The sequence below is a fragment of the Hemitrygon akajei genome, chromosome 10, assembly GCF_048418815.1.
Source record: "Hemitrygon akajei chromosome 10, sHemAka1.3, whole genome shotgun sequence".
Classification (NCBI taxonomy): domain Eukaryota; kingdom Metazoa; phylum Chordata; class Chondrichthyes; order Myliobatiformes; family Dasyatidae; genus Hemitrygon; species Hemitrygon akajei.
Window position 1 is genome coordinate 82,284,301 of NC_133133.1, and position 24,434 is coordinate 82,308,734.

The 24,434-nt window shown below is 43.8% G+C and overlaps 2 protein-coding genes across 2 annotated transcripts in view; both read right to left on the reverse strand.

Annotated features, from left to right (window-relative positions):
- Window positions 1-24,434, reverse strand: part of LOC140734514 (interferon-inducible GTPase 5-like) — a 218,192-nt gene that overhangs the window by 184,736 nt on the left and 9,022 nt on the right. The window lies entirely within an intron of this gene.
- Window positions 8,574-22,663, reverse strand: LOC140734093 (interferon-inducible GTPase 5-like). The gene is made up of 2 exons (XM_073057677.1): window positions 22,530-22,663; window positions 8,574-9,807 (listed from the first exon to the last, which is right to left on the reverse strand). The coding sequence occupies exons 1-2, from the start codon at window positions 22,592-22,594 to the stop codon at window positions 8,607-8,609; spliced, it is 1,266 nt and encodes a 421-aa protein (XP_072913778.1). The 5' UTR covers window positions 22,595-22,663; the 3' UTR covers window positions 8,574-8,606.

Below are 24,434 nucleotides of genomic sequence, written 5' to 3' on the forward strand. Positions count from 1 at the left end.
GGAACTGTCTCTGTGTCCACGCCTTCGCTAGGTAGCTCTGGCTGTTTGCCGCTACCTAGTGTTGGAAATCGTCTCGTCGTGCTCAACATTCTGTGTACGAGTCCCAGTCCTATGTCCTATTCCCAAGGAGGGATCCCAGCTCTGTGTTCCATGTTCCTGTCTCTCAAGTCCAAGGCTCCGTGTTCCTGTGCTCTAGACCAAAACTCTGTGTTCCTGTCCTCCCCAAGACCAAGTCAAGGCTTCTGGCAGTGTGTTCCGAGGTTCCTGTCTCCCAAGACCACATCATGTCTTCGACTAGTTCCAGAGTCCAAGCCCGCGTCAAGTTGAGTATGGTTAAAGCTGTTTGTAAGGTCGAGATCACAGCCAGGAAGTTTGGAAAAATGGCGGACTCAGGCTTTGTGTTAGTTCAGACTAGTGCTGATGTCATGGTGGTGGGACAGCCGTGTGTTGGTCTGACAGGGAGCATGGTGGAGCTTTTAGGGGGACTTCAGAACCTGCATCAGGAGAAAGGGGAAAAGCTTTCTGAGTATCTTTTCCGAATTGAGCGAAGGCTAAATTGTTAGAGGCGCTGAGGAGGGGAGGGGGGCATTTCGAGGACTGAGGCGGATCAGATAAGGATAGACCAGGTAGACAGGGGCACACAGTGCCATGACATGATTACTATGAGTCTCTGGCAGTCCCATAGAATGCATTCCACCCCCCCCCCCCGCCATCCTTCATTCAGTTGCTCAAAGGGGTGAGGGAGGAGGAGGAGGATGCATTTGAGTCGGAAGAGGGCTCCGTTAGTATGGTGCAGTCCTCTGTGGTAGCCCCTTGTAGTGAAGTGACTGGGGCCAGCTCTAATCGGGAGATGGGGGGTCATGGCAGGTGGGGTCCATCCGCATGAGGGGACTAGCAGAGAGGGCCCCTCCTTGAAGGGAAAGACTGCACAACGGCCAGGGGGATTCTGGCGTCCCACGAGATGAGGCGTGTGTTATAACTGTGGGGAAGAGGGGCCACTTCAAGCAGGAACGTGAACGGTAGGGAGCCCCTCCGAGAGTGAGTCCACGGGTGTCCCAGCAGGAAGAGGTGTCAGGAAACTTAGAGGAGACCCAGTAAGGGAACAGCCTGGAGTCTCTGGGAAAACACATTCCCAGGAATGTGCCATGGGACCCCTCAGAGGAAAAGACCCTATCCCCAAAGGATTGGTGGGATCCCGATCCAGCGTATCAATACGGATAGAGGGGATAGGTGCACAAGCCATACACATTGGGTCGCAGGTCACGTTACTGTACTGGTCATTCTATGATCAGTATTTGCAGCATTTACCCTTGACACCCTTAAGTGCACTGGAAATTTGGGGTATCAGTGCTGGTGATTACCTGTACAATGGCTATTTGTCAGTGAAACTGCAGTTCTTAGAGGCTGAGGTGGGAGTGTCTGAGGCTCATGAGGCCTTGCTGCTGGTTTTCCCGGACCCAGTTGTGACTGGTGGTGTGTCAATTCTGGTGGGGACCAACAACCCTATTGTGTGGAGACTCCTTGGGATCTGCAAGGAGAAGGCGGGTGAGGATTTTTTGGAGACCCTGTCGGTACACCCAGTGTTCCGAGCTGCTTTTAAGGAAATGTGTGCCTGCACTGGGCTGGACACGGAATTTGAAAGAGGAACTGTGTGTTGTGCCCAGTTGAAGCCCTGGGTGGTATGACCTGGGGAAGTAGCAAGAGTGATGAGGACTCCCAGATTCCCCGGAGTGCCTGAGGGTGAAGCCCTTTTCGTGGACACCCCGGAAGATCTCGAGGGGGAATCGAGATTTCCGGCTGGGGTGCTGGTGAGACCCGAGCTACAGAAGCCCTCAGTGGTGCAGGCATGCAGGATGGTGGTGATCGTCAGGAACAGCACGAAAAGGGAGTTCACTTTTAAGCGAGGAATGCCCCTGGTGCATTTGTTCCTGGTGACGGTGGTGCATAGTGCCCCCGTGAGGCCCGCTGGGGGAGAGCATTTGGAAAACAGGGAGAAGTTGACCACTGAGTCTTTTAACTTTGGGGCCTCACCTGTGCCGGTGGGTTGGTAGTGGAGGCTGGTGGAGAAGATGTTGATGCTGTAAGATGTTTTTTCCTTAGACGAGTTTGATGTGGGCTGTTCCAGGAGCGCTCGCCACACCATCCGGGTGACTGAGGACACCCCGTCTCCAGAGAGGTCGTGGTGACTGGTGCCTGCAGACGTGCGACAGCATTTGTGTAAGTTGGAGGAAGCTGAGATCATCACGGAGTCCTGAAGCCCTTATGCGTCCCCAATAGTAGTGGCCCGGAAGAAAAATGGGAAGATTTAAATGTGTGTGGACTGTAGGACCCTGAGCAGGCACACGTCCCTGACCAGTATACTGTCCCAAGGGTCAAAGATGCACTGGCCTGTCCGAGTGGGGCAAAATGGTTTAGTCTGCTGAACTTGAGGAGTAGACATTACCAGATCCCGATGAATGAGGCCGATAAAGAGAAGACGGCATTCATATGCCCTCTGGGATTTTTCCAGTTTGAAAGGATGCCCCAGGGCATATCGGGAGCCCCTGCCACCTTCCAGAGGGTCATGGAGAAGACTGTGGAGGATATGAACTTGCCTGAAGTGCTGGTATATTTGGACAACCTGATAGTATTTGGATCCACCTTGGAAGAACACGAAGTGAGGCTACTGAAGGTGCTAAGCCGACTGAAGGAGGAAGGGTTAAAACTTTCCCTGGACAAATGCCAGTTCTGCCAGACATCTGTTAGCTATGTTGGACACACAATCTCATGGAATGGAGTAGCTACAGACCCGGCTAAGATAGAAGAGGTGACCACTTGACCGAGGCCCCAGACTCTGAGCGCTCTGTGCTCGTTCTTGTGGTTCTGTGAATATTACCGGAGATTCGTGAAGGGCTACGGCAAGGTGAGTCATCCTTTGAACTAGCTTCTGCATGGCTACCCTCCTCTGGGACAGAAAAGGAAAGGGAGGAGAGGACGGGAGTTTGGAGAATATTTGAACCTGTCAGAGCCCTTTGGACAGAGGCTTTTCAGTTGATGAAAGAGATGCTGACTCAGGCTCGGTGCTGGCTTTTGCAGACCCCCAATTGCCCTATGTGCTACACACAGATGCTAGCCGTGAGGGGTTAGGGGCCATCCTGTATCAGGATCAGGGCACCAGGTTGAGGCCTGTAGCATTTGTCAGCCGGAGTTTGTCACCCCGTGAGAGAAACTATCCCACCCACAAGTTGGAGTTCTTGGCGTTGAAGTGGGCGGTGGTGGAGTGTCTATCTCTACGGGGCCAAGTTTGAGATGAGGATGGACAACAACTCGCTCACCTACATCCTGATCTTGGCAAAACTGGATTCCACAGGCCATCGGTGGTTGCATTGTCTGTATATGATTTCAGCCTGAAGTACCGGCCGGGGAGCCGGAATGTTGATATGGATGCTCTGTCCCGACAGAAGCACGAGGAACTGGAGAGGGACGAGGAGTGGGAGAGCGTTCCTGCATCCGGGGTGAAAGCCATGTGTCAGTTTGCTATAACCGTGCAGGCCAAGGAATAGGAGAGGCCAGATCGTGCAGTGGACCAATTGGGGGCATCTGATGATGCCCTACCCCTAGTTTACTGTGACCTGACTGCTCTGAAGACCACTCAGCTGCCAGAGTTGAGTCCTGGCGAAGTGGCAGCTGCTCAGCGAGATGACCTGGGCTTTGGTACTATCTGGTACGCAGTTGAAAAGGGGGATGTGGTCCGTGCAGAAAAGACCCAACGTGTTTTAGTGTCTCTGTTACTGAGAGAATGGCCTCATTTGAGGTTGAAGAACCAAATTTAATACTGGGTAATATCACCCCTGGACCAACCTCAGTGTTGGCAGCTGGTCCTGCCTGAGAAGTAGCGGAGGGTTGTGATGAAGTCACTGCACGATGACTCTGGACGTTTGGGGGTGGAAAAGACCTATGGATTGCTCAACTACCAGTTTTACTGGCCCTGAATGAGGCCAGAGGTTGAAGAGTACTGCAAGTCCTGCATTCGTTGCATACGCCAGAAGACACTGCTTGTGCCGGCTGCTCCGTTGTCACACTTGCAGAGTGCGGGGCCTTTGGATCTGGTGTGTATGGATTTCCTGGCCATAGAACCTGATACCAGCAACACGGCCAATGTCTTAGTCATCACAGACCACTACACTAGGTATGCTCAAGCTTTCCCTACCAAAGATCAGAGGGCGACTATGGTGGCAAAAGTGTTATAGGAGAAGTATTTTGTGCATTATGGGCTTCCGCGGCCGATACAGAGTGACCAGGGACGGGACTTTGAGAGTAAGCTCATCTATGAGTTACTGGGCATGCTGGGGGTTGAGAAATCAAGTACCATGCCCTATCATCTGCAGGGCGATCTCCAGCCAAACAGGTTTAATCGGACCTTGCTAGACATGCTCGGGACTCTGGAGATCAGCAAAAAGAGTCGATGGAGTCAACATATTGGGTATCTGGTTCACTGCTACAACTGTACACGTAATGAAGCTACTGGATACTCACCTTATATTATCATATGTTTGGGTGCGAGGTAAGGTTGCCCATTGACCTCTGTTTCGGGATGGCTGTGGGTGAAGTATCACCGAAGCCTTACTTGAGGTATGTGTCTGATATGAGGAAAGAGCTGAAAAGGGCTTACGAGTTGGCTGGGGAGGCCACCGCCAAGCAGAATCCGGGAAATAAGAGGAGGTATGACCAGAAGGTAAAGTTCTCCCAACTGCAGTCGGAAGACTGAGTCCTCATAAGGAACTTGGGATTACCTGGAAAGCACGTTGGCTGATCGCTGGGCAGCTACACCCTATGTGGTGGAGAGTCAGATGCCAAACCTACCAGTTCTCTGGGTGTGGCCTGAGGATGGAAAGGGGCCTGTCAAAATTCTCCATCGGAATCACCTGCGGCCCCTGGGGCAAGATGTACAGATAGAGTGAGAGCCCGAGCTGGCAGCTGCACCTAGTACAAGGAGTCTGCATGCCCACGGGGGGACGGAAGAGCCCACCCCGGAAAAGATGGGCCCGAGCCCTGGCCCTCTGAGGGATACTGATTCAGAGGATGATGATTCGGACGATTGGAAGATGCTGCCGTTCGCTGATGCTCCCGTGATGGAGCAAGACACTCCTGGCCCTTCCCCCACTGCATTAGACGGGGTAAGGGGGGGCTAATGATGCGAAGTTGGTGGTGCCGCAGGGCGCTGAGGGAGAGGATGTGGGGCCTGAACAAGAGACCGAGGGTTCCGGGGTGCAGAGGGGTTTGAGTGACCACCCGCGGGAGGGTCCCCCGTAGTGTCCGAGGTGGAAGAGTTAGAAGAGGCGGTACGCAGGTCTCAGAGGAGTGGGAACCCCCCAGATAGGTTGGCCTATGTGGCACCTGGGGAACAGGGTGTAATCTCCACTGTGTTGGGGAGCTATGTCACTGCTTTCTGCACTTGGATTGGGCTCTGTGCCTTGCAGGAAAGGTTGGCAAATTATTTGAATGTCTTGTGGGCATAACTAAATTCATGGGGGGAAGAATGTAACCATATAACCATATAACAATCACAGCACAGAAACAGGCCATTCTGGCCCTCTTAGTCCGTGCCAAACTCTTAATCTCACCTAGTCCCACCTACCCGCACTCAGCCCATAACCCTCCACTCCTTTCCTGTCCATATACCTATCCAATTTTACCTTAAATGACACAACTGAACTGGCCTCTACTACTTCTACAGGAAGCTCATTCCACACAGCTATCACTCTCTGAGTAAAGAAATACCCCCTCGTGTTTCCCTTAAACTTTTGCCCCCTCTCAAATCATGTCCTGTAGTTGTAGTTTCTCTCCCATGTTAACTGCTATGGTTAATAAAATGGCTTCTCTGTAATGTAAAGTAACATGAGATTGCTGTTGTTCTTGGCAGCAGCTTGTTTTGGTTATAATTACTGATAACGGGTTTATTGTCCAATGGGAGGAGTGTTATTCTTTCTTATGTCTGGGAACCTGGGTTTTTGTGTGCGTGCTCGGGGAGGCGAGCAAAGATGACAGACGTGTGGGGAGCGGACGGAGTCCCAGGATGGCGGATACTGGGATTCGGCGGTTCGGAGGTTGTCGGAGACTTGGAGGTCTTTGTGGAGGATCCAGAGATGTGAGCTCTAATGCATTAAACTTTCTCATGCACAAAACTGATAAATTTACTGATTTGACACTTATATTTTATTTGTTTCTACTAACCCATCACCAAGAAATAATTATAAAGTGTAATCATTTACTTGCATATTGTGTACTGTCTGATATTTTACGTTGTGGGTTTGTACCGGGGTGCATCACACAGTATCCACACCAATGCAATTACAGGGTTGGTGGGGTCACCGCCAGTTTAACCTAGACAAACGGGAGTCAGCTGGGGGCGTAGTCGCTACAACTGACAAGTATTCTCATGACTTCTCCTTCGTAAAGATCAGTTCCTTGGTTATGCTGGCATTGAGTGTGATGTTGCTGCCTTCTGAATATGGCTTCTTCCAGATCATTTTTCTCTCCTTTGATGGCACTAACACACAATGCTGGAGGAACTGAGTAGTCCAGGCAGTATTTACGAAGAATAAACAGTTGCCATTTGGTTTGAGGTCCTTCATCAGGATCTGATGAAATCAAATAAACGTCAACTGATTATTCTTCTCCATAGACAGTGCCTGGCATGCTGAGTTTCTGCAGCATTTTGTGTGTGTTACTCTGGATTTCCAAGATCTGTGGGATCTCCTGTGTTCTTGATGGCACCATTCCTGATCACAGCCCCGATGGCAAAGATGGTGTAAAGCAGGTGCCACGATGTCTCTGCTGGAGACTGCCTAATTCCTCTGAAAACTGAAATATGAGAAGAGAACATGGGAGCACTCAGTGCTTGTTCCTTAGCATCCATGTCATAATGTCTACTGTTTACTTCAATTGTATCAAATTAATTGCCAAGAAATGAAATAGTTCGGTTTACTTAACACTTTTCAATATTTTACTCTGTATTCTACATTGATTCAACAATATTTTCTTATGTTTTGCTGATTATAGCCAAAGATAACATTAATTCACACTTTGCAGCACTGAAGTTGATTTCTGTGTCCATCCACTATATAAGGAGGAATCATTGGAATGTTTGAGAAACTTTTGATGCTGTTTCAAATGAAGAGAATTGCCTTGGATCTTGAAATTTCCTTCGCACTGTAGTGCTGCCTGTTTCGGTGAGCATCTCCCTCACCTGGCTTTCATTTCAGTTTTTCAGCAACGAGAACATTTTCTTTTATTGTACACCAGGTGGGCGAGGGAATCCATGAAATGAATAGCTCAGTTAGAAGCAAACAACTTGTTCATCTCTTTACCACGGAGTTTCTATGGGAGGACAGCCACAGAACAGACATGGCAAGTAAGCGGTTACTAGGGCAAGATCTTTTCAGTCCTCAGTTTTTGACTGACCAAAAAAAAGCATAATATGGTGATGCAATATAATTAAATTTACTAATATTGGACTTGCAGTGCAAAAGACTGAATGTAATTTGCACAATTACAAATGGTGCATTTTCAATAAAGTCACGAGAGTGAGTTTCATTTTTGAAATGGTTTGGAATAATTTGAGATATTGGATGTCACACAGCACTGGTATCATCCACAGCCGTTTCCTCCAAGTGATCATAAAGAATTAGTTAAGCTCAGTTGAAGAGAATACTGTTTGATCTTAATTTACAGTTACAATAATATGGAAAGTTTTATGTTATGTTATTTCAATATTATGCAATTTATTCTGTCAGCTTGCAATATTTTCTATTATTCCATGTGATTTATTAACGTATTAATAAACAACTTAGAATGACTCTGACTTGCTGTGCTGTATGAGTAATATACGAAATTCACAGAACCTGCAGAAGGGAGAATTAGACAATTGTCTGACTATTTTAAATGAGATCTAAATATGCAAGCCCGTCATTGATCCTGGATTTTGACAAAAGCCTTGTGCCAAATTTTTATTTGTTTTAATTATTTGGAAGTTCTCCTGAAGGCAAGTGAAACTAAACCGGTTGATAAGCACTGAACACAGGCTGCGAAAGTCTTCCCGATAGTTAAGATCAGAGGATAGTACAGTTGGTTGGGGTGGCACGTGATATTTCAACCAATGATTTACAACATCTCAATTGATACAGGCATCTATACGCTGCACTCAATTATCAGCTATCATCTGGCCCGTGCAGCTCTTTTTTTTAAACAAGTAATTGGCTGAGTAATATAAGGCGCTTCTGATTATTGCCTCGTAGCCCACCCAGCTGTGCCTTCTATAGGCCACCATTTATCGGGTACATCCCTTATGTACAACTGTGAAGGCAGAAATAGTTTAATTTTAAAGTTGAACTCATGGAACAGAACTCTGTTAAACTTGTACTGGTTTTCCACAATCCTGCAGATTGGAACTCCCTCCCCTGCCCCCACTGCCTCCAGGTTCTGAATAAGAAATATTTCTAGGAACGCATGCAGTAGAAGTGAACATTATTGAGCAGAGTTACAGCAGGATTTGGTGCTTGAACAATGTCATCAAATTATTAAGCATGGTGATACAAATTCACTGGGTCAATACCTTTACAAACCAGTTAATCAGTTTCAAAGGCAACTTTCACCACTGTCTCTGCATTCTCTGTAAGATCCTTCAGTGCAGCACTCAGTATCTTGTACGTCATGAGAAATGATGAGCTTGCTCCAAAAATGGTGCCAATGACAGGGACAAAGTCAAGAGCGAATTCCAGGGCTGAAACGGTAACAACAGCAGCCCCCCAACCTAACCTCACAATTACATCTGGGGTTATTTCCCCCAGCAATGGAGCTTTTACTGTCGCCTTCAGCTCTTCCACAGGTTTTCCTGCTCTCTTGGCCAATCTTTGAAGAGAAGCATCATCCAGACCCAGGCATTTCCCGAAGTGGACAATGGCTCCAATCAATATTCCGATATCACAAGCGAGAGAGAAGCCGGGAACTGGGACGGCTCCCAATCCCCCAGAGAGTGTTGCAAACATCCAGATATGTTTTTTCAGAATTGCACATTTCCTCTGAACTATCTCCACACTTAGATTTGGAAGGGCCAGGACAAAGATCCTTTTCTTTACATTATTTAGATCACCTTCGAGTTCTTCATTTAACCGAATGAAATCAAAACGATCCGGCTCTAAACTGGATATCAGGAACACAACTGGATCCGGAAACCCTGAATCTTTCAACGTTCTGACACAGTCACTATGAATCTTTTCCAGCTCTTCTTCTTCATTAATAACTTTCTTTTCTTTCTTCATGGAATAAAGATCAGCATCAATCTTAGAGTGGACAAAATAGAACTTTTTCCCCAGCCGTTTAATCTCTTTGGCAAGTTTTACATCATTTTCTCTGAATCGAACAGCGGTGATTATGATAAAGAAATCATATCTTTTGAATTTCATTTCTGTGAGATATTTAGCTGCTGGAAATTGTTTAGTTCCCATCCCTGGCAGGTCCCAATAGCGAACATTGGGCAGAGTGGGATGTGAGTACCCGGCTGGCTCCATTGTTGTTTCTGTGGTCCCAACTTCAGCTGCTCCCGGATCATCGCTCTGAAGTCCTCTCATGGTATTGATGAAGGTGGATTTTCCTGTACCTGATTCTCCCGTCACTGCGATGTTAAGCTCTGTTTTGTCCAGATCAGTTACTTTCTTCTCTATCAGTGGTTGAACATTTTTCACCCCACCTGTTTCAAAATCAGATTTTAGTCTGCTCAGTTCTTCCTGTGTGAAGAATGAGGAGGTCTCAGTCTCTGCCACCTGTTCACTGAAACAAAATATGTTCCATTAAAGTTCTCAACTGAAACAACTTCCATTTATATTTCATAGCATGGCATTCACAGAACATCCTCATGTCAGTCCTTACTTTCAATGGTCTAAGTACTCTTTGTTATTACAACTTGCTACCCAACAACTATCTAGAATTTATTATTATAAAATGCATATGGATAAGAAGTCGTAGGAAAGTACAGCACAGAAACAGCCCCTTCGGCCCTTCTAGTCCATACCCAAACCAGTTGAACTGCCTATTCTCATCGACCTGCACTGCCCTCCATACTCCTATTATTGCTGTACCTATCGAAACTTCTCTTAAACATTAAAATCCCAAGCACACAAACACCACTTGTGCTGGCAGCTTATTCATACATCCACAACCCTCTCATTGGTAAATATGTTTTGAATTTGCTTAAACCCCATTGATTTAACTAATGGAGCACTAGATCTCAACCTGTTTGTCCGCAGAGCAGCATCTTCACATACTTCTGCCATTTTGTTTCTGTTCATCATTGTTACTTCACCAAGTAATCTCCTGTCAGCCCAACAAGATTGTCAAAGTCTTTGCCTCCCTGAACTGATATTGCAAGTGAAGTTGGTGAAGGGTGATTGGAGCAAATGAAGCCCTATATTGTGAGGGGTGCTAGTAATTGTTTGGTAGGGTGCAGAAGAGGATTGGCTGCCAGAGGTTCCTATGCAGATGATGCGTTCCGTCTGCAGACTGGTGCATCAATGGAATGGGAACAGCACATTTCAGACCTGGAATTCTTCAATCATTGATATGCTCTACCACAGTCAATAATCTAGTATCAGCATATGCAGTTCTGAATGATGATTCACAGCTAAACAGTTGGGGTGGGGGGGGGGGGAAGAGATAAACAGTTTCGCAGAACATGTCCATCCTCAACCATTGTGAGTCCTAAAGACGTGGCTGAAATATTCACAAGCATGCTGTTCATTATCCAGGTCTGTGCCACCACAGAACCTAGATTCAAAGACTTCACTTCACTCTACATTATTGATTTATTGAGATTCAGTACAGAAAAAGCCCTTCTGGCACTTCGAGCCATGCTGCCCAGCAATCTCCCAATTTAACCCTAGCCTGATCATGGGACAATTTACAATGACCAATTATCCTACCAACTGGTATGTCTTTAGACTGTTGGAGAAAACTCATGTGGTCACAGGGAGAATGTACAAATGCCTTACAGGCAGGGGTGGGAATTGAATCCAGGTCGCTGGTACTGTGAGATGTTATGCTAACCACTACACAATAATGTCACTCGATACTAACAAATGGAAAACGCAATATTTAAGATGCAACATAAAGGTGATAGGACTTAATACTTGAGATGCAACATAAAGACAATAGGACCAGGCAACTTCCAGAATACAGTACAGTAGATTTGTGCTCTTACAATGCAGTTATCTACATGTCAAGACGTAACATTGCTCAGGTGTCAAATCTAGTACACCAAACCTGTCTACACCGAAACATCAACAGCAATGGGCCTTGCCATCATGGGGCTCTCTCACACCTATGCCTAATTTGGACAATATGATCTTCAAACCTCAGCTCAATTGTGGACATGAGAGCTTCTTCCCATACATAATGAAAACTTCCTTTGATCCCAGACTAAAGCTTCATTGAGTGTAGCAAAAAAGAGGCACACTCTCTCAGTATGCACTAAGAAGAATGCATACCAGCAGTTAGTGATGTAGTCCATATAAACTTGAGTTTGGAATAGCAAGAGTGAGATTGTGCAGGGAGTGAAACCACTAAAAAGTCCAAATCTCCTTGCGTGTGAGTTTCAGGCAGAATGGCCAAGTTAGAGTACTGAACAGAACTGAGGCTTTGACTGAAGAGGCTTCGGTGAGAAGAGGTGGAGACCAAGGTCTCGGATGCCATTTTGGATTGGCCATTGTGGAACTGGGTCAGCAGAGTAGTCTAACATCTGAGACTTCAGCTTGAGAGGCTTTGATAAAGAAAACAGAATAGTAGCAGATAAGAACAGGTAAGTTATTTTATTATTGTGCAAAGGTCTTATGCACACATGTATATAAGCCCCACCCCACCCCTGGAATTCCCTCTCAGCCAACTGCCTCACACTCCTCTTGCGGCTCGCCAGCCTCACCATTCCCAACATCCTTTGCTCCCACCAGATTGTTACAAGTTCAAAGGTTCATTTATCAGCAAAGTACATATGCAACATACAACTGAAATTCTTCTTCTCCAGATAGTAATGAAACAAAGAAAACCATGGATTCAGTTCAAAGAGAAACAAAAAACTCACCCACCCCTGCACAAAAGAAAGAACAGCAAGACCATCATTAATCCACTGTCCAAGCCCCCTCCACTGCACAAAATGCAACAAAAACATTGGCCCCTAAACCCCTTCCCCCGCCCACACAAAACACAGCACTGCTCCCCGCTCCACATTGACAAATAAAGTATAGTACAAACGTCTTAGGCACCCTAGCTATACATATGCCTAAGACTTTTGCATAGAACTGTAGATAACATACTTAACTATTAGGATATCAAATTACAACAAATTAAATAAAATAGGTGTTTTAGTGTTTTAGTGTACAATATGGGAGCTGGTTTCTGGTGACCACGTCTAAGTTATTCAAGAAACTCGGGCTCAAATTTGAGGAGCTGGAATCTGAGCTTCAAACACTGCGATGCATCAGGGAGGGTGAGAGTTAACTGGACTCTGTGCTCAGGGCCTAGGGGCTGGGACTGCGAATGAGACATTTGGGGAGGGGGTGTTCCAAGAGGGAGTGCTGGAGGAGTCTCAACCCTTGAACTTGCCCAACAGGTCTGAAATTGATGCCATACACACAAAATACTGGGGGAACTTGGCAGGCCAGGCAACATCTATGGAAAAGTGTAAACAGTTGACGTTCTGGGCAGAGACCCTTCATTTCTCAGCCTGAAAAGTAAACTGTTTACTCTTCTCCAAAGATGCATCATGGCCTGCTGAGTTCCTCCAGAAATTTGTGTGTATAACTTTGACCTGTCAAAGGTAGGTCATGCCTTATGAGCCTGATTGAATGTTTTGAGGATGTGACTAAACACATTGATGAAGGAAGAGCAGTAGATGTAGTGTATATGGATTTCAGCAAGGCATTTGATAAGGTACCCCATGCAAGGCTTATTGAGAAAGTAGGAGGCATGAGATCCAAGGGGACATTGCTTTGTGTATCCAGAACTGGCTTGCCCACAGAAAGCAAAGAGTGGTTGCAGACAGGTCATATTCTGCATGGAGGTCGGTGACCAGTGGTGTGCCACAGGGATCTGTTCTGGGACCCCTTCTCTTTGTGATTTTTATAAATGACATGGATGAGGAAGTGGAGGGATCAGTTAGTAAGTTTGCTGATGACACAAAGGCTGGGGGTGCTGTGGATAGTGTGGAGAGCTGTCAGAGGTACAGTGAGACATCAATAGGATGCAAAACTGGGCTGAGAAGTGGCAGCTATTGCAGTTACTTGGAAATCAGATTCATACTTAACTATGGACAGTTGGAATAATGAAATATATAGCTGCATTCCACTTGAAAAAATTACTTATAATTTAAGAAATGAATATGATATATTTTTGAAAATTTGGCACCCCTATCTACAAAAGATAGGATTAAATATATAGGTCCTTTGAAAATAAAAATATTAGTTATTTGGGGAAAAAAAATAAAGATATATACTAAAGTTATTTTGAACTCCATGAAGCATGTGGGGACCATCCGATATCCAGGCAATCCTTCTTTCTTTCTTTTTTTCTTCTTTATTTAGATAGGGATGTTAAGGGGGGAAGGGTTAAGGGGAGGGGGGAGGGCTAATATTAATTTCATTACTCTATTATTCTATTCATTTTATGTAATTCTCTTTAAAATTTTATAAAAAATATATTTAAAAACAAAGAAGTGGCATATGGAGTTCAACCCAGATAAGTATGAGGTGGTTCATTTTGGTAGGTCAAATATGATGGCAGAATATAGCATTAATTGTAAGACTCTTAGCAGTGTGGATGATCGGAGGGATCTTGGCATCCAAGTCCATGGGACACTCAAAGCTGTTGCACAGGTTGACTGTGTGGTTAAGAAGGCATGTAGTGTATTGACCTTTATCAACCGTGGGATTGGGTTCAAGAGCCGAGAGGTAATGTTACAGCTATATAGGACCTGGTCAGACCCCACCTGGAGTACTGTGCTCAGTTCTAGTCACCTCACTACAAGAAGGTTGTAGTAACTATAGAAAGAGTGCAGAGGAGATTTACAAGGATGTTGTCTGGATTGGGGAGCATGCCTTATGAGAATAGGTTGGGTGAACTTGGCATGTTCTTCTTGGAGCAATGGAGGATGAGAGGTGACGTGATAGAGGTGTATAAGATGATGAGAGGCATTGATCGTGTGGATAGTCAGAGGCTTTTTCTCAGGGCTGAAATGGCTAACATGAAAGGGCACAGTTTTAAAGTGCTTGGAAGTATGTACAGAGGAGATGTCTGGTAAGTTTTTTATGCAGAGAGTGGTGTGTGCGTGGAATGGTCTGCCAGTGATGGTGGTGGAGGCGGATACAATAGGGTCTTTTAAGAGACTCTTGGATATGTACATGGAGCTTAGAAAAAGAGGACTATGGGTAACCTGAGGGTATTTCTAAATTAAGTACGTGTTCGGTGCAGCATTGTGGACCGAAGGTCCTGTATTGTGCTGTAGGTTTTCTATGTTTCTACTTTTTCTATTTTCATCATCTGCTGATTTTCTCTTGTTTGAGATTAATGTTCCCTGTGAGTATGAGACAGAGGGCTGTAGGGAAGATGTGCAACTGAATCGTGGCACAAGGTTCATGGAGCTGTTCAAGAAGGGTAAGAGAAAAGAAATGTAGTTGTAATTGGTGATTATATAGACAATGGCACAGCAATAATTCTTGGTCACAAGGATTGAGAGTCCCAAAGGTTGTGTTATCTGTCTTGTGCCTGGGTCTGGGACGTCCCATCTGAATTGCAGGGAAATTATGCATGTAAAAGGGAAAGGTTCAATTTTTGTGGTTCACATGGGTACCAGTGATCTTAGAAGAACAAGGGAAGAGTTTCTGCTGGGGAAATTTAAGAAGCTAGGGGCTAAATTAAAATGCAGAAACAAACAGATATTCATCTCTGGCTTTTACCTGAGCAACATGCAATTTGCACAGGGTTAATGAGATCAGAAAGATAAAGTTTGGTGTGGAAGAAGTGGGTTTCAATTTATGGAACACTAGCACCAGGGTTGGAGAAAGGGAGCTGTTCTGATGGGGCAGGCTCCACCTGAAGTATGCTGGGAGCAGGATCCAGGATCACATAACCAGGGCTGTGTTTAGGGCTTTAAGCTAAATAGTAGAGGGAGGGTTCAACAGGCTGGAAAAGTATGGATAAAATAAAAGGGAAGGAGAGTCCAGGAGAGGTTGCAAAACTCTCCAGAATAATGCAGAAGAAAAAGTTTAGAAAGGGATAAGAAATTATCTTCAGTAACATGGAGACAACATTGAAAGGGTGGTGAATACTGAACTGAATCTGTTATATTTGAATGCATAATGTATATACAATAATGTAGATAATCTCATAGAACAGTTACAGATTGCCAGGTATGATGAGCATCACTGAGTCATGGTTGAAGGAAGATCACAGTTGGGAGCTTAACAGCCAATAATACACATCATATCAAAAGAAAAAGCAGCTGGGCAGAGATGTTGGGATGGCTTTATTGGTTAAAAAATAAATAAAGTCACAAAAAAAGGCATATGATTGGAAGATGCAGTCTACAAAGGGTGAAAAAAGACCCTGATGGGAGCTTTATATAGGCCTCCAAATGGTAGCAAGGATGTGAGGTACAAATTACAATGGGAGACAGAAAAGGCATGCAAAGAAGGTAATGTTGTGTTGGCCATGGGAGGTTACAATATTTAGGTTTATTGGAAAATCAGTTTGGTAATGGATTCCAAGAGAAGGAATTTGTAGAATGTATAAGACATGTTTTTCAAACAGTTTTTGGTTGAGATTCTGGATTAGATGTTGTGTCATCAACTAGATTTGATTAAGGGCCCCATAGGTCAAAGAACCTTTAAGTGTCAGTCACCATACCAGTATAGAATGCATCCTGCAGTTTGAGAGGGAGAAGATAAAAATGGACGTATCTGTATTACAGTGCAATAAAGTTCACTGACAGGGATGATAGAAGTGTAATGGCTGGTCATTTTGACAACAATTAGACCATAAGACATTGGAGCAGAATAAAGCCATTTGGCCCATCAATTCAGTTCTGCCATTTCATCATGGCTGATCCACTTCTCTCTCCACACCATTCTCCTGCTTTCCCCCTGTAACTTTCATGCCTTGAGTAATCAAGAACCAATCAATCGCCACCTTAAATGTACCCAACAACCTCACCTCCACAGCTGCCTGTGGCAATGAAATCCACAGATTCACCACCCTCTGGTTAAAGAAATTTGTCATTTACATTCTAAATGAATACCCCTCTATTCTGACGGTGTGCCCTGTGGTCCTAAACTCACCCATCATAGGAAATATCCTCTCCACATGTAAAGTATTTAGGCCTTTCAACATTCAATAATTTTCAGTGATATCCCCCTTCGTTCTACTAAATTCCAGCAAGTGAAGGCCCACAGTAATCAATCGCTCCTCAGACAATAATCCTTTCCTTCCTGGAATCTTTCTCATGTAGCTCCTCTGAACCTTCTCCAATTTCAACACATCCTTTCTTAAACAAGGGGCCCAAAATTGCTAAAAACACTCCGAGAGGCTTCACCAGTGCCTTATACATCCTTGCTGTTATATTCCAGTCCGATCAAAATGAACGCTAACATTGCATTTTCCTTTCTCAACACCAACTCAACCTTCAAATAAACCTTTTGTAACCCTGCATGAGGACTCCAGAGTCCCTTTGCACTTCAAATTTTTGAACTTTCTCCCCTTTTAGAAAATAGTCTATACTTCCATACATTTCCCAACAGTGTATTCCATTTGCCACTTCTTTGTCCACTCTCCTAATCTAAGTCCTTCAGTAGCCTCCCTGTGGCCTCAAGACTACCTGCCTCTCCATCATCCTCATGTTGTCTGCAAGCTTGGCCACATAAATGAAATCCATCAAACAGGTCATTCATATGCTACGTAAAAAGAAGCAGTCCCAACACAGACCCCTGCAGAACACAACTGGCCACTGGCAGCCAATTCTGAAGACACAGGATCGGTTCATCCCAAAGAAGAAACATTGTAACTTTGAGGATGAGGCAACCATAGGAACAAGGGAAGTCAAGACAGCAATAAAACAAAGTAAAGGACATAAAATGTAGCAAATAATACTGAGAAGTTAGAGGATTGGGAAGTATTTAAAAACAAGTAGAAAGCAACCGGGGAAAAGAAAAGTCACAAGAGAAATGATAAATATGAAGGTAAGCTAGCAAATAATTTAAGAGGAAACCAAAAACTGCTTTCCCTTCAGATGTATACAATGTCTGTAAAAATTATTCACCCCACACCCCAGAAGTTTTATTGTTTTACAACATTGAATCACAGTGGGTTAATTTGGCTTTTTTAACACTGATTAACAGAAAAAGACTTTCATGTCAAAGAAAAGACAGATCTCTACAAAGTGATCTATATTAATTATAAATATAAAACGCAAAATAATTGATTGCTTAAATAATCACACTCCTTTAATATGACACATCAAATCAGCACTGATTTGGAAGTCACATAATTAGTTAAATAGAGATCATCTGTGAGCAGTCAAGAGGTAAAAATACACCTGTATCTGGAAGGACCAACTGCTGGCAAAAACTACAGCATGAAGACAAAAGAACACTCCAAGCAACTCTGCAAAAAGATTATTAAAATACACAAGTGAGGAAATGGAGACAAGAAAATTTCCACGTCACTGAATATCACTTGGAGTCCAGTTGTCAAGCATCAAGAAATGGAAAGAATATGATACAGCTGTAAATCTGCCTAGAGCAGGCCATCCTCAAAACTTCACTGACGTTGCAAGAGGGAGACCAGTGAGGGAGACTGCCCAGAGACCTGCGACAACTGTGGAGGAATTAGAAGCTTCAGTGGCTGAGATGGAAGACTGTGCATTCAACAACTGTTGCCCGGGTGCTTCACCAGTTGCAGCTTTATGTGGCAAAGAGAAAGCTACTGTTGAAAAAAACTCACATGAGATTTCAGCTAGAGTTTGCCAGAGGGCATGTGTGATGATGAAACCAAAGTTGAGCTTTTTGGCCGTCAGACTAGATTATACGAGAAGCCAAACACCACACATCATCAAAAATATACCATCCCTACCGTGGAGCATGGTGGTGGCTGTATCATGCTGTGGGGAACTTCACTGCAGCAGGCCCTGGAGGGCGTGAAGGTAGAGGGTAAAATGAAAGCAGCAAAAAATGGGGAAATCCTGGAGGAAAACCTGATGTAGTCTGCTAGAAACTGTGACTTGGGAGTTTTGTTTACCAGCAAGACAATGACCTGAAGCATAAAGCCAAAGCTACACAGTAATTGCTTAAAAACAACAAAGTTAATGGCCTGGAGAGGCCAAGTCAGAGTCCAGACCTCAATCCAATTATGGATTTGTGGCTGGACTTGAAAAGGGCTGTTCATTCCCGATTCCCATGCAATCTGACCCGAGAGGAGTTGCCAAATTACTGAAAGGAAGCCAAACAGAGTTTCATTGTACCTATGTATGATGACAATAAAGATCATTCAATTCAAATAAAAAAAAATCAATTCAATTCAATCTGACAGAGCTTGAGCAGTTTTGTATAGAAGAATGGGGAATTGAAAGGGGTGAATACTTGTACAATCAATTATTTTGTGTTTTGTATTTGTAACTAATTTAGATCCCCTTGTAGAGATCTGATTTCACTTTGACACAAAAGAGTCTTTTTCAGTTGATCAGTGTCAGAAAAGCCAAATTAAATCCACTGTCATTCATTGTTGTAAAACAATAAAACATGAAAACTTCCAAAGGTGTTGAATGCTTTTTATAGGCAGTGTACATAGTAAATGAGAGGCAAGACTTAACACAGGTCTGCTGAAAGCTGACACTGGAAAGAAAGTAACAGGGGTCAAAGAAATGGTAGATGTACTGAATAAGTGTTTTGTGACAGTCTTCACTGTGGAGTCTTCAGCTACATACCAGAAATTCGAGTGTGTTGAGGGAAGGGGTAGTGTATTTGCGACTACCAAGAAGAAAGTGCATGAGAAGCTGAAAAGTCTGAAGGTAGGTAAGTCACCTGGTCAGGATGGTCTACACCCCAGGGCTGTAAAACTGGTAGCTAAAGAGATTGTGGAGCAGTAGTAATGATCCTTCAAGAATCACTGGTCTCTGGAATGGTTTCAGTAAAAGAGGTAGCTAAAGAGATTGTGGAGCAGTAGTAATGATCCTTCAAGAATCACTGGTCTCTGGAATGGTTTCAGTAAAAGAGGTAGCTAAACAGATTGTGGAGCAGTAGTAATGATCCTTCAAGAATCACTGGTCTCTGGAATGGTTTCAGAATAGAGGGAGGCAAGAGACGGGAAATTATAGGGAGGTTTGCTCGACTTCAATAGTTGGGCAAGATGTGAGGGTCTATTATTAAGGATGAGGAATCAAGGTAGCTGAAGGTACATGATAATTTATGCAGAACTCAGTATGGTTTCTTGAAGGGAAATCTTGCCTGACAAATCTGTTGAAATTCTTTGAGAAAATAGCAGGCAGGATAGACAAAGGAAAAACAGTAAATGTTGTTTACTTGAATTTCAGGCGGCCTTTGACAAGGTGCTGCACAGAAGAGTAGAAACAAGATAAGATTCCAAAAGGATTGCAGCATGAATAGATGATTGACTGACTGGCAGAAAGCAAAGAGTGGGAATAATGTTAACACACATAAAATGCTGGAGGATCTCAGGTCAGGCAGTACATATCTATGGATAGCAATAAAGAGCTGATCGTTCAGGCAGAGATGCTTCATCAGGCCTGATGAAGGGTCTCAGCCTGAAACAACAGCTCTTTATTCCTTTGCTGGTTGGTTGCCAGTGACTAGTGGTGTTCCATTGATGTCAGTGTTGAGGAAGCAGGGATTCTGCAGAAGGACTTGGACAGATCAGGAAATAGGAGAAGAAGTGGCAGAAGGAATACAGTGTAGTGAAGTGTATGGTCAGACATTTTGCTAGAAGGAATAAAGATATAGATTATTTTCTAAATGTGCAACAATTTCATAAATCAGAGGTACACAGGGACTTGGGTTTCCTTGTGTAAGATTCCCAAAAGGTTAACTTGCAGGTTGAGATGGTGGCAAGGAAGGAAAATGCAATGTTAGCATTCGTTTTGAGAGGATTAGAATATTACAGGAAGGATGTGATATTGAGGCTTCATACAACATTGGTCAGACCATACTTCATGTACTCTGAGCAGTTAGGGGCCCCATATCTATGAAAAGATATGTTAGTATTTCAGAGGGACAGGAGAATATTCACAAGAATGTCACAGGGATTGAAAGAGTTAACATTTGAGAAGTGGTTGATAGCTCTGGGCTTGTATTCATGGGAGTTCAGAACAATAGTGATGGGGTGGGGGCAATCTCATTGAAACTTACAAAAATATTGAAAGGCCTAGTTACAGTGGAGATGAAGAGGATGTTTCCAACAGTGGGAATGTCTAGTTCCAGAGGTCACAGCCTCTGAATAGAAGGGTGTCCCTTTAGAACGGAGATGAATTTCTTTCAAAAAAAGGGTAGTGAATCTGTGGAATTCATTGCTACAGATGTCTGTGGAGGCATGTCGTTTGGTATATTAGTCCTCATTAGTAAGGGCATCAAAGATTATGGGGAGAAAGCAGGGGAATGGGGTTAAGAAAAATAATACCGCTATGATGAAATGGCAGAACAGACTCGATGGGGCAAATTACCTAATTCTGCTCCTATGTGTTGTGGTCTGAACAATGATGGTTGTGTTTGTTTCTTTTGCATCTTCACTTGTTCTTCTCCTTTCCTGTGACATAGGAAGTTATCCATCCCACTGAATGGACTGGCCCTCAGAGCAATGCCTTCATTCCACTTAATTCCCAGCAACCTGTTATTCATTGTACACCTGTCTATCAACTGAGACACCCTGTAATTCACCTTCAACCAACCTACACATCAAATATTTACATTGGCCAGCTAACATTACAACTCTGTGTTGTTGACAAATGAGAGGAAACCACAGCAACTCAGTAAACCTATTCGACCACAAATAGAATATTTCAACTTCTGTAGACAGAACCAGAGAAAAGGATTGAACCTGAGATGCAGGTTGTTACGGATAAATCAACTCAGCTGAATGATATCAATACAACATTCACTAACTCAGTGCCACGCTCAACTAGTTTTAATGTGTCATAAATGCCTTCCTTTCACTACAGGGCCAAAAGTGTAATGCTTGCTGAAGGACAAAATTCAATTTCATTTGCAATGAAGCTAAACCAGTTCCTACCTGCATATAACACAACAACGTACAGTGAGGTGGTGATATAGTGGATTGGATAGTGCAGCTAATTCACTCGTCCAGTAAACTCAGTTTAATTCTCTGTGTTTTGTGCGTGTGGAGTTTAAACATTCTTTCTGTGACAATCTCAGTTTCCCATGGGCCACCCACTTTCCCCTACATTCTGAAGGTCTGTTGTATGATAAATCCATTGGGGACATGTTGGACTGGTGAAAGATATAGGACTGAAGGAAATAAAAGGGTGACAGTCCTGGAGCTACAAAAAATCTCACGGTCTGAATATTTCCAGATGTCTTAAGTCAACATGTGAAGTGGAAATAACAAACATAATAACTTGAAAATATGAAAGAGATAGGAAACATTCAGATATGGGATAATCAAAACAGTGTTAGCCGTCATTCAGCTGAAAAATCTCCAAAGAAAGAGTATCTATCAACTTAACCTTAATACGACAGCAATATGGCTAAATTCCTTGCTGATCGAGTATTTGACAAGACCAGAAAAATGAAGATGGTGGCTGCAAGAGGAGGTATGGTATCCACCAGTGAGTGGTTTACCTGTTCACACCCCAAAGACCTTCCACTACCTGTGAGGCAGAAGACAAATGCATGCAGGATTACCCCTCACTTTCCTATCACAAATCAGTCTCCAGCAGCACTCAAGAATTTGGACTGGTGTACCATCTGCTACCCAAAACAGCCACACTTTCCACCAGTATCACACAGAGGATGAAGTGAATGCCACTCGCAGGATTTAATGATGCTGCCTGTTTATGCTATTCTCCAACAAAATGTCCACAAAGAGAATGAACCAGGGTTTTACTATGAGATAACATTCCTCATGTATCTTCATCTCCATCATGCACCATGCTTACGAGGAAAGGTATCATTGTTCCTTTAATGTCACCAGGTCTACCTTGATGAAATCATCAACCATCCCCAAGATGGGATCAGATTGATCCAGAATGCAGCTTTTCAAGAAGAGAGGTCCCAGCTACATGCTCAAGGCTGATAGGAACTTCTAATAACTGCTGTTCTCAATGTCAATACCCACATCTCAAAAACAAATAAAAGGGATTTAATCCACCAAACAGCCAGTGCTATCCTATTCTACAGATAAAGCTGAGCACTGTAGGCTTCTGCTCTGGCGGGTTTTGTTGATGTAGGAGAGCTGGGAAGAAACAATGTGCTTAATTTCCAACCTACCTGGAGCTTGACCCTCCCATTCCTGATCTCTGTCCCTCGTTGGCTGGTCTGTATAATGATCCCATGACTACAAAGCTTTAATTGGATAGTTGGGGAGCCTCTTTGTATTTACTTGTTTGATTTTTCCACTTCTGGAGGAGAAGACAGAATAAGTTGTGCTTTTTTTATATATACCAGTCATATCCTAAACTGAAAAGCGAATCACCAGTAATAATATTTGGCTTCATGCAAGCAACTAGAAAATACACAATCGTATTGTCTCACCTTGCCTTAGTCAACCTGAAGAAAGAGATTGTGAGGGTAGTTGTGCATCCTTCTCAATGTTCAAATGAAGAACGGCCTATCATCAGGACATAGAGAACTGAAGCTGAATGGGAATGGTCAAAATTGTCTGTTGAATTGTCAAACATCATCATAAATCAGTCACCATCTTGAGGTGAAGTGACCCTTGTGCTGTAAAATGCCACCTTACTGTCTCAATGGAAAGCCCGTGGCAATCACTTTGAGAAAACTAGCATTTTTCACTCACACTCCCAGCAATTCACAGAAAGATGTTACTTCTGTAGACAGCAGATGTCAGTGAAATTGCAATTAAATTAAAATAAAAGCTGACTTGTCAAGTACCTTTTTTGTCTTCACGGATGGGAATAAAATACTAAAGATATAGTTAAATACTAAACTAAGTCAAGAGGATGAAATTTTTCAGAGATGTGTCCATAAAGCATTGAAAAGTGAGAATACAGTGAGACAGTGGAGTGAATTCTAACTGGGGGCATCACCGTCCGGTATGGAGGTGGGTGGGTGACCACTGCACAGGCTCGAAATAAGCAGCAGAAAGTTATAAACTCAGCCTACTCCATCTCGCCTTCCCAATATCCATGACATCTTCAAGGAGCGATGCCTCAAAAAGGCAGCATCCATCATTAGGGACCCCCCCCCCCCCCCAGTCAACAAGGGCATGCCCTCTTCTCATTGCTACCATCAGGAAGGAAGTACAGGATCCTGAAGGCACTCAATGACACAACAACCTCTGTGCTGTTGAGATTTGAATGCTTATCCAGATAAGATCTAGTCTTAATAGACCTAGCGAGGCTGGGAAATTGTATTTTAGCACACCTATACTTTGCAGGACTACTGACACCCACCACCAATTCCATTTCTCTCCAACTGATCATCATGCTTTTTATGACAAACCCTTGCCTTCTGTTATAAGACCAGAAGATACAGGAATAGAATTAAGCCATTTGGCCCATCGAGTCTGCTCTGCCATTTCATCATGGCTGATCCAATTTTACTCTCAGCACCAATCTCCTGCCTTCTCCCCATATCCCTTCATGCCCTGACCAATCAAGAATCTATCACCCTCTGCCTTAAATATAGATAAAGGCTTTGCCTCCATGGCTGTTTGTGGCAAAGAATTCTACAGATTCACCACTCTTTGGCTAAAGAAATTCCTCCTCATCTCCATTCTAAAAGGACAGACCCATATTCTGATGCTGTGTCCTCTTCCACTGTAGGAAACATCCTCTTCACATTCACTCTATTAAGGCCTTTCACCATTGAGTAGATTTCAAATACGTCACCCCTCATTCTTCCAAATTCTGGTGAATACAGGCCCAGAGCCATCAAACAATCTTCATATGACAAGCCATTCAATCCTGCAATAACTTTTGTGAATCTCCTTTGAATCCTCTCCAGTTTCAGCACACCCTTTCTAAGGGGCCCAAATCTACTCACAATACTCCAAGTGAGGCCTCACCAGTGCTTAACAAAGTCTCAACATTACATCTTTGCTTTTATATTCTAGTCCTCTTGAAATCAATGCCAACATTGCATTTAACTTCCCTACCTCCAACTCAGCCCAGCAAATTAAACTTTAGGGAATCCTGGAAAAGGACTCCAAAG